Source organism: Brassica oleracea, chromosome C6 (assembly GCF_000695525.1).
Source record: "Brassica oleracea var. oleracea cultivar TO1000 chromosome C6, BOL, whole genome shotgun sequence".
NCBI classification, from domain to species: Eukaryota; Viridiplantae; Streptophyta; class Magnoliopsida; order Brassicales; family Brassicaceae; genus Brassica; species Brassica oleracea.
The window spans coordinates 9,321,397-9,332,010 of record NC_027753.1 but is presented as its reverse complement, the minus strand read 5'-3'; the positions used below and the strand labels follow the sequence as shown (position 1 = coordinate 9,332,010).

Genomic DNA, 10,614 nt, shown 5'->3' with positions numbered 1-10,614 from the left:
AATGAAGCGAAAATGCTAAGAGCAGAGAATAGTTGTGGCCAGAACCAGCCTTGATCAAGGTGTTAACGCGGAATTCTTAAGACTGAATTGGAATCAAGTAGAATTTGTTTTGTAGATATGAAATCACTCAGTTGTTGTATTTGATTTTATTATAGGTAAGAGTAATATCCCTTTGAGAATTGGCTAGATTGATCAAGGAAAAACGTTTTTCAAGCCAGGGTTAGGAAAAACATCCCTTTAGGTTGCACAATATAAATGTAGTATCAATGACGGAAAGGTGCTACATGATGTTTTTCTTTCAAAAAGACACACCTCTATTCGTACGGCAGCAACACGCTTTAGTTTCAGGAAAGTGTTGGTTATTATTCTCTTTTTTTTTTTGTCCTTAAGGTTTTTTTGCTAACGATTTGGTATAAGTTTGGTTTGTTCCTTATGTTGAACAAATGAAGGAAAAGTTGCTGCAAAAGATTCAAAAACAGAGCAAAAACCATAAAGGCCAAATACATGGATGATCTTTTTGGGGTGTGTACAGTACATAAGTAGTATGTAGTTGGAGACACGATTTGGTTTGAAATATGACGTTGAATGTTGTGGTTGAGTTGAAGAAGTTAACTTTTGTGTTACAAACTTTCTCTTTAGTTAGAATCTGCTATAATTTTTGGTTACAATTTGCAAGAAAAAGTTATGCCTTGTGGGAGTTGTGTTTTACATTCTCCTAAATTGTAACAGATCTTCAGACAGAATAAGTCGTTTGTTTCATCTGATATTTGACTTTTTGTTAGAAATTATATATTGTTTCTTCGACAACAATCAAGGCCTTGGATTCTCAAGCTTATCTCTCTTTTAGTGTTTCATTGTTTGCAAAAAAAAAAAAAAAACAAAGGCAAATATGTTTGTGATCTTCTAAAAACATAGTCTTTTTTTTTTCTTTTAAAACAAAATCTTTATATTGTGAATGTGAGTTCCTTAGCCTGTGGAAAATTTTGAATTTCAGGTGGAAGGTGAGGATGCTCAAATTATAAAGAGAACGAAAAATGTGATTTTAGGAGCTCCTATATGGGGGATGTGCTCTGTTACTCTTTTCTCCTTATTTCCTTTTTTACCTTAGTATTTGAGCTCAAAGAAGATCATTTAGTACTAAACCATTACCTCATATCTTAAACTACTCATCTTGCTTTCAGTCTGCAACATGGTAAACAGTTTTTTCAATCACAATAAAATATAAAAATCTTCAATGCATGTAATCTAAAAAATATTTGGGGATATACTTGCAGGCGCTGCACACTCGTAGAATCTGGAACTGCACATTTATATGATGAGCTAGAGATATAGGTAGTTGAAAAAACGAAGGAAGCAATGAAACAGCAACAGCTGTGCTTCATCAACAATTTTAAAGCTGTGAAAAAGCGATAAAAGCATCACAATCACAGATTCTTCACCTAAGCGGACTTAACAATAATATATTGTAAAGTTACAGCAAAAAACAATAATATATTGTATACTGCATATACAAAAATATTAATTTTGTGTTAATCTAAAATTAATATAAAAATATGAAAACACCAGGTGTAAAGATTAATGTATTTATTTATTTTGAATAAAAGTAAGAGATAAGAAAACAAAATAAGACGAAGACAATTAATATTATATAGTTACTTTAACAAAGGAAATAATAAAACAATGAAATTTAGTAAAATAAAATATGGTTTAACTAAAAAGTTAAGATACACAAAAACATATAAAATTTATATAATTAATAATAAATTTATAATTTTTGAATCATACATTTTTCAAATTGAAACTTCTTATATTTTTTTTCAAATTTTCTTTTTTGGTCAAATTTTCTTTTTTCCAATAATAATATCCAACAAAAATTCACAATATTATATATATATATATAAGTGACATAATAGACAAAACTCAATTATTAATTTACGAGACACCTCAAACAAGAAGATTTGGGTTGCATAAAATTGTTGAAAAAGTTTAATATAAACACAATAAAGAACAAAGTAAAATTCACCAATTCAAAAAATCACAATAAATTATTTTGAGTTATTATTTTTTTTGTTTTTTTTTCTATTAAACCTTTTATGATTTTGAGAGAAAAGAAATGTAAAAAAAAATATCTAAAAATATTTTAGTGCACTAATCCGCGCCGCTCTACGAAAAGATCTAGTATAGATAATTATATATATATATATATATTAATGTCTTAATAATGGAAGATTGAATTTCCGGCCCTAAAAATTCCAGTTCAGTAGACGATTGGATTAGGATTAGAGGGGAAACACAAATCTCAAAACATTTTGGGAGTCAACGAATCGTGTTCCTTTAGACTTGAGTAAAGAAGGAAACCCCCCACCATACTGATACAGTAACTCCTCTGTTTGTTTCTCTTTTGTTTTCTTCCGCGCTAGTTTAGTACTATTGGCATCTTCTTTTATTTCTTCTGATCTTTTTTTTTTTTTTTTTTCTTCTGATCTTTCTGAACAGAACAATTTCAAATTCGAATCGATTCGGATGATGGGTCTTTGATAAAGAAAGATTGAATCTTTGTGAATCTTCTCTTCTGGGTTTTTTTTTGTTTGATCATAGAAAGGATACAGACGATGGAGTCTTTTCTAGTCCATCATATAGTGATTGTGTTACTCTTCCTCTGGTTTCTCTCTTGGCTGAATCGATCTCACGGCTTCTTCTACTTTCTCTCTCTCATTTATCTCTACCTGGTATGTATTTTTTTTGTGTTTTTCTTGGGTTACTTGTCTGGATTGGGTTAAAAAAAAAACTGTTGCTTTTGGTTTTGTCCAGGTTCATGAACGCTATGTGATGAGATTGAAGAGACAACTACAGTTTGAAGAGAGGAAGCAAGCTAATCAAAGAAGGGTAATTTATAACTTTGTTTGTTACTGTTTCTTTGGGTGGAAAGATTGAATCTTTCATGTTTTAATGTCGAGAAAGAGGAGATCTTATAACTTGTAAAGCTCTTAGGTTGCTTTATCTTTCTTTCTGTTTGAAGTATGGGTTAATGGTTTAAGTCAACTATAGTGTTGCTATGAAAGTGCTGGCTTTGTGCTAAGTATTCACAGTCTTTTCACTTTTGCCTGTGTTCACTGATTAACTTCGTTTTGATATGTTTTTCTTTGCTTCTCAAGTTTTGTTTTTTTCCCCTCTCAGGTTCTAACGGATTCTGAATCTGTGCGGTGGTTGAATCATGCTGTGGAGAAGATATGGCCTATATGCATGGAACAGATTGCGTCTGAGAAGATTCTTGGTCCAATCATACCTTGGTTCTTAGACAAGTATAGACCATGGACTGCGGTAGGTATTCTAGTAAAACATATTTTGTCGGTCTTATATCTATTTGGCTTTTCACTTTCTTTTAGTACTTCAACAGCTCTACGAATGGTGTAATATGAAAACCACATGGCAACTTGTAAGAAGTTAGTTGTTGTTATTGACAATGTTGTACTATGTATGTGCAGAAAAAAGCTGTGATTCAGCACCTTTACATGGGCAAAAAACCGCCACTGTTGACTGATATTAGGGTCCTTCGCCAATCCAAGGGTGATGATCACTTGGTATAGTAGAACATCATACTTTGATCTCTTCCCTTTGATATTATCTATAGCAGAACTGATGGTGGAGTTCATACAGGTGCTGGAACTTGGAATGAATTTTCTAGCAGCAGATGATATGAGTGCCATACTTGCTGTGAAGTTAAGGAAAAGGCTTGGTTTTGGGATGTGGACAAAGTTGCATTTGACGGGAATGCAGGTCGAAGGAAAGGTAATAACACCTTTCTTTTACTTTATCTGAATGTGTGACTTTTGTAAACTAAACACATATCTTTTTGTTTGCTTCTGCTCTGAAAAGGTGTTGGTTGGGGTGAAGTTCCTTCGTCGATGGCCTTTCTTGGGGCGTTTACGTGTGTGCTTTGCAGAGCCTCCTTATTTCCAGATGACTGTTAAACCAATCTTCACTCACGGCCTTGATGTTGCTGTACTTCCAGGCATCGCAGGATGGCTAGTAAGTAGTCTTAACAAGATTTTTTAATCTTCTTGTTTTACCTTTCTAAATATTCATCCTTAATTTTATTTAATTTCTTAATCAGGACAAGCTTCTTTCTATCGCTTTTGAACAGACCCTTGTTCAGGTAAGAACTGCATTCTGTAACTTTTTTTTTGATAAAATAGTCCCTCCCAGGGAGAACTGACTCCGCCATTCCTTTACCACTAGATCAACAGCTCGTTGGTTGCGTTTTGTAATTTGGTTTCTCTTCTCGGATCATTCTGAATATACCCTTCTTATAATTTGCTTGCAGCCGAACATGCTGGTTGTTGACATGGAGAAGTTTGTTAGCCCAAAGCCAGGTATCTATTTGATTAACTTAACTCCCATCTTTAACTTCTGTACTGTCTACATTCATTAGTATCTCTTAAGCTGTCATTAACTTTGCACCCTTTTATCTGTGTTGGCCTCCAGAGAATTGGTTCTTTGTTGATGAGAAAGAACCAGTTGCTCACGTCTTAGTTGAAGTCGTTGAAGCGTCAGATGTTAAGCCATCCGACCTAAATGGTCAGTGTTTGATATTACCACGACTGTGAAATTCTTTCAGGTTTAAACTTTTTTGATGTTTTTGGGGTTTCAGGTTTGGCTGATCCTTATCTGAGAGGGAAACTCGGTGCTTACAGATTCAAAACAGACATAAAGAGAAAAACACTGTCCCCAACATGGCAAGAAGAGTTTAAGATACCAATCTTTACATGGGACTCTCCTAGTATACTTAACGTTGAAGTTAAAGACAAAGATCATTTTGTTGATGATACCCTTGGGTTTGCTCCTGAACCCTCATTTCATTACTCCAAACCAGTGTGAATATATCAATAGTTTCTTGTTTTCTTTGCAGTGCATGTTCTGTGAACATTGGAGAGTTTAGAGGCGGGCAAAGAAACGATATGTGGCTGCCTCTTCAGAACATCAAAATGGGAAGGCTTCATCTCGCTATAACCGTAATCGAGGACAGTGAAAAGGTAAACCTCTTTCTGTTTCTAACCGCAGGATAATTTCTTTAAGTGATTCTGATTCTTGAAACAGTGGAGTGAGGATCCCTTCAAAGGAGTGAAGCTAAGCAAGGAAGACATACAAACTTCTTTTGCCTCTGATACAACAAACAAAGGTTCTTTCACTTCAGTGAGTTCTGAAAAGGCTTCAAGCGTTGCAGACAACGTTGAGCCGATCAACATTAAAGGGCAGGAAGATGCCGGAATCTGGGTGCAAAGGCCAGGACCTGAAGTCTCACAGATTTGGGAACCAAGGAAAGGCAAGAGCAGACGTGTTGATAACCAAGTGCAAAGAGTTTCTAACAATGGATCACCAAACAACGAAACTAGCAGCAGCACGGATGAGAATCAAGAGGGATCAAGAAACCCAATGAAGTCTGTTGGTAGAGGGCTGAGGAAAATAGGGTCCGTGTTTAACAGGAACAACAACAAAAAGGATGATTTTTCGATAGGGAGCATTGAAGAGGAGTCACATTGTCAGTCTCCTCGGATCAATGTGAAGGCAATGAACCAAAAGGATGTTGGAGTTAAGTACATCGTCGATGACAATCTCTCTGGTCCTCTTACAGGGAAGAGTGTGGAAAGTGAGAGTATGAATGGAGAGGAGAATCACAGTAAGGGTCATATGAAGGATGTTGCAAAGAGCTTTCTGAAACAAGCTGAGAAATCTGCGAAACAGTTTAAGCATGTGTTTTCGCTTAAAGGAATCAAGAAAGCAAGAGATGGGCAACAAGAGATCATTCCTGAGTCTGATTCTGTAACTGATTCTGATTCTTCTTCTGACGACGATGATGATGATGAGTACACCTGTGTACAGAAGGTGGGAACGGTGGCAGGAACACCGAGAGGTCTAACACGCGATGGGAATATTGTTAGAACAGGAGATGAAGATCATGTAGACACGAATAAGACGTTAGCAGAAGAAGCCAAGGAAGATCCAAGTGCTGATATTGCAGACAGCTCGAGGGATGCTGAAGCTAAAGAGGAGAAAGTAGAGGAAGCAGACTCGGAGACCACAGGTGTGGACGTCGCCATGAACGCTAAAACTGAAGATGAGCAAGTAGTGACGGCTAAGAACATCGAAGGGGAAGAAAAAGAAGTATCAGAAGTAAAACTGTAAAAACCTTTATGCATGTTTTTGTTGATGTATCTGAACATATATCTCTGTTTATTGGTTACAAAACTTAAAACCAAAGGGAGGATCTTGACTCTGCATATTGATTCCCTTCTAAGAGATAAAAATGTTTAATTATATGTTTGATTTGTCTTTTGTTTTGAAACTGATGATTACAAGATATAAATATCATTACCTTGTAATAAACTTGATGATTACAAAAGATAAAACTTGAAATCTAAGATGCTTCAAGAAACTAAATTGCTTGTACAGGCCAAAACAAAAATTAAAAAATACTAGGGAAAACATAATAGGAATAATCTAGAAATGTAGATTAATGCTAACCAAAATTACGTGAATCTTTGCACAAAGGGGTTAGTGGGAGTCTTCCAGGGGGAGGGATGTTCTTGGTAAATGAATTCTCATGAACTTTTGAAATTATGAAATTTTATTGTGTTATTGGTTCATGGATTTTTAAAGTCTTAGCAAAATCTATTATTATTGATTTGAAAATTTTCAAAATCTATTTAAATCCATTATTATCCAAAAATTTTAGTTATTATTGATTCTCTTTTTCTTAATAAATTTAGTATCATTATTATAGTGGGTTTTATTCCACATTTTTTATTTGAATAAGGACACTTTTATGATTTTATTATTAAATCATAGAGATGATTTCTGTTTTGGTCATTCATAAGAAGATGATTTAAACCGTAAGATTATCAGTTATTGTTATACTTCAGAATTTTGTTAGATTTCTTTTTAAAATATAATAATAATAATTAAATATTTAGATATTTACAATTTTACCTCCTAGTTTTGAGAAAAATACGGGTAGGAGGTACTTTTTTAGATTGTTAAAAACTTAATTGATGTTTTTTGGGTTAGTCGTTATAATTATCCTCATAACTGTTTAAAAACTTAAAAACATTAGACACATGTGTCACTCTTAAATCATAAGACTTTCAGTGATAAGATAATAATAATCCTGATCTTTTTGTAAAAATAAAAATAATAATAGACACATGTGTCACTTTTATATGATATCTTTTTTAGTCATTCACAAGGAGATGATCAAAATAATAAAATTATTAAAATAATAATAAAAGTTCAGATTTAAAAAAAAAAACTTTACAACAATAAACATATGTGTCACTCTTAAATTAAAGAGATCACATCTGTTTTGGTCACTTATTAGTAAATGCTGCAGCTTTATTTTTTTTTGCTGTATAATAATTGTTGTAGATTTTTTGATGTATCTATATATTTTATTGCTGTAAACATTTGACTGTGATATTATAGCTGTAGTTTTTTAAAAGTATGAGTGGCATACATATTAGATATAAATTAGTATTATATACATATAATAAACAACATATTAATAAAAATGAAATAAAATTTATAGTAATAAAATTTTTACTGAATAAATTAAAAATTCTAAATTTTTCATAAAGTATGAATCTCTAAAAATAACTTTTGGTATAATGATAATAGTTACGAAAAAGTTTAAGGTTAGGAGAGTTTTCACTGTACAACAACATGTATATATATTAAGAACTAGAGTTTTATTGTTTACAAACTAATATTTAAATAAATTAAAAATAAATATATTTTTATCTTAGAAAGCTCACAAAATTGGGCCGTAGAAACTTGACAGATAAGCTGTGGAAATAAATATACCAATAAAGTTTAATTGATGTACATCTAGTGCTTTAAGTAAAAATAATGTTGTGGACAATAGCTATAGCCAGATTTGTGCTAACCATAGTAAAAAAAAGGCGATCGCCTCAGGCCTCACATTTTTTCATCGGTATTTGAAGCCCCATATCTTTTGTCTTTCTTCAAGCAAAATATCAAAACATTCGCATGGTCTGCAGCATGCCCGGAATCGACATCAGTATCACCTCCCACGACCTAAACGTCGACCCTACGTTTAAGCCCGTCAAACAGAAACGAAGAAACTAGGACCCGAATGAGCCAAGGCTGTAAACGACGAAGTAGACAAGCTCCTAAAAATCGGTTCCATTTGCAAAGTCCAATACCCTGACTGGCTCGCAAATCCAGTCGTAGTAAAAAAGAAAAATGGAAAATGGAGAGTGTGCATCGATTTCACCGATCTCAACAAAGCATGCCCAAAAGATAGCTTCCCACTACCACACATCGACCGGCTGGTAGAAGCCACAGCTGGACACGAACTACTTTCCTTCATGGATGCATTTTCCGGCTATAATCAGATCCTTATGAACCCCGACAACCAAGAAAAAACGAGCTTCATCACCGAACGGGGCACATACTGCTACAAAGTGATGCCATTCGGATTAAAGAACGCCGGAGCCACTTCCAAAGATTAGTAAATAAGATGTTCTCCACACAACTCGGAAGAATGATGGAAGTTAACATAGATGACATGCTAGTGAAATCGTCAAGATAAGCAAGGAAGCCATTCCAGTTCTTTAACTACTTGACTGAGCATCATGATTTCTTACCGATTATAAAAGAGGTCTGGGATTCTACGGAGGCTCTCCACCAGTCTCGATCAGCTTTATCTAGATTTCATGGGAACTTGAAGCTTCTTAAACAACCGCTGCGAAACCTAAATCGAACGCACTACGGGGACCTCCCGGCTCGAACCAAGCAAGCTTATGAAGAGATGTGTACCTGTCAAAATAGAGTGTTGCAAGATCCATCCCCAACAAATGTAGCGCTGGCTGCTGAGGGAGAAGAGAGATGGAATAAGCTTGCTCGCATTGAAAAGAAGTTTTTTAAGCAGAAGTCTTGTGTTCGGTGGCTGCAAGTAGGAGACCGTAACACAAAGTTCTTCCACAGTGTGATTCAGACTCAGGCTGCAAAGAACACAATCAGAAGTTTGGTCACTGCTCAGGGAGAAGTGCTCACATCCCAATCAGATATCAAAAAAGAAGCGGTCACTTACTTTCAGATTTTTCTCCAGAGTCAAGATGCCACAACAGAAGAAATATCAGTTGCAGCGTTACAGGATCTCCTCACTTACCGCTGCTCCACTGCAGAGGCAAAAATGTTTATTGGCCCAATTACAGCCAAGGAGATTCTTCAGGCCCTTCACTCACTGCCGAATGATAAGGTCTCGGGCCCCGACGGGTTTACCAAGGAATTCTTTGTTGCAGCATGGCCTATCATAGGCAGGGAGTTCATCATAGCAGTGTAATCATTTTTCTTATTTGGCTTCATGCCTACTGGAGTGAATGCGACGATCCTTTTGCTGATTCCTAAGACGACAAGTGCACAGTCAATGAAGGAGTACAGGCCAATAGCGTGTTGAAAATTTCTATACAAGGTAATATCGAAAGTCCTTGCTAAAAGACTCAAGATTATCTTCCCTGAAGTGATTGAGGCTAACCAATGTGCTTTTATCACTGAGCGTTTGTTGCTGGAGAATGTGCTGCTAGCCTCTGAATTAGTAAATGGATATCACAAGACAATGGGGAAAGAAAAATGTGCGATCAAGTTGGACATTTCCAAAGCTTTTGACACCGTTAAGTGGTCATTCATAATCTATGTGTTACAAGCAATGGGACTACCGGCTCAGTTCATTCACTGGATACGTCTGTGTATATCAACAACAACCTTTCTCTGTGTCAGTCAATGGAAGCCCAGAGGGGTTTTTCACGAGTGCCCGGGGTATAAGGCAAGGCTTCTCTCTCGCCTTACCTATACGTCATCCTCAACAACGTTTTATCAAAGCTCCTAAATGAAGCAGCGGAGGCAGGAGTATTTGCTTATCACCCACAGTGCAATCAAGTTAAGCTCACACATTTAAGCTTTGCTGACGATATTCTGGTCTTCACCAACGGTACAACTGAGTCGCTATTGGGAGTTCTAGAAACAATGAAAAGGTTCGCAACTATGTATGGCCTCCACATCAATGCTTCAAAGTCGTCTATCTACGCGTCAGGTAGTGATGTAAGCAGTCTTGTAGCCACGGCAGAGGCCTTGCACGTAGGGGTAGGAACACTCCCCATCCGCTACTTGGGCATGCCACTGACCACAAAGTCACTTACCAATCATGACTATGAGCCGCTTATCGACAAGATACGCAACAGAATGCTTTGATGGTCCAACAAATCACTATCATTTGCTGGCCGACTGTAGCTGATCCAGTCAGTTATCTCCAGCACGGTAAACTTCTAGAGCTCGGCGTTTATACTACCAGCCAAATGTCTTGATACTATAGAAAGCATGTGTAGTGCATTTCTCTGGTCAGGTTCACCTATTCAAACTCATAAGGCGAAAGTGAGTTGGGAGGATCTCTGTTTTCCAAAGGATGAAGGTGGTCTAGGAGTAAGGAAGTTGCGAGACTCTGCGAGAGTTTTTGCTCTGAAACTAATATGGAGACTATTCACACAATCAACCTCTCTATGGGTTAGCTGGGTGAGACATTATTTGCTGCGCTACAATTCT

At 35.9% G+C, this 10,614-nt stretch overlaps 2 protein-coding genes across 3 annotated transcripts; both read left to right on the top strand.

Annotated features, from left to right (window-relative positions):
- The first annotated feature begins 2,236 nt into the window (after positions 1–2,236).
- LOC106300618 (C2 domain-containing protein At1g53590) lies at positions 2,237–6,324 on the top strand. Of its 2 annotated transcripts, XM_013736799.1 has the most exons (13): positions 2,237–2,377; positions 2,497–2,729; positions 2,812–2,886; positions 3,178–3,321; positions 3,486–3,581; positions 3,658–3,789; positions 3,877–4,029; positions 4,115–4,156; positions 4,325–4,373; positions 4,486–4,578; positions 4,652–4,835; positions 4,910–5,033; positions 5,098–6,183. In XM_013736799.1, exons 2-13 carry the CDS (start codon positions 2,613–2,615, stop codon positions 6,181–6,183), a joined length of 2,295 nt encoding a protein of 764 aa, XP_013592253.1. In that variant the 5' UTR covers positions 2,237–2,377; positions 2,497–2,612. The 2 variants fall into 2 exon arrangements, with proteins under 2 accessions (XP_013592253.1, XP_013592254.1); XM_013736800.1 differs by lacking the exon at positions 2,237–2,377 and having other exon boundaries at positions 2,613–2,729; positions 5,098–6,324.
- A 3,310-nt stretch (positions 6,325–9,634) lies between these two features.
- Positions 9,635–10,266, top strand: LOC106297424. The gene is made up of 2 exons (XM_013733662.1): positions 9,635–9,758; positions 9,842–10,266. Exons 1-2 carry the CDS (start codon positions 9,635–9,637, stop codon positions 10,264–10,266), a joined length of 549 nt encoding a protein of 182 aa, XP_013589116.1.
- Positions 10,267–10,614: the final 348 nt, after the last annotated feature.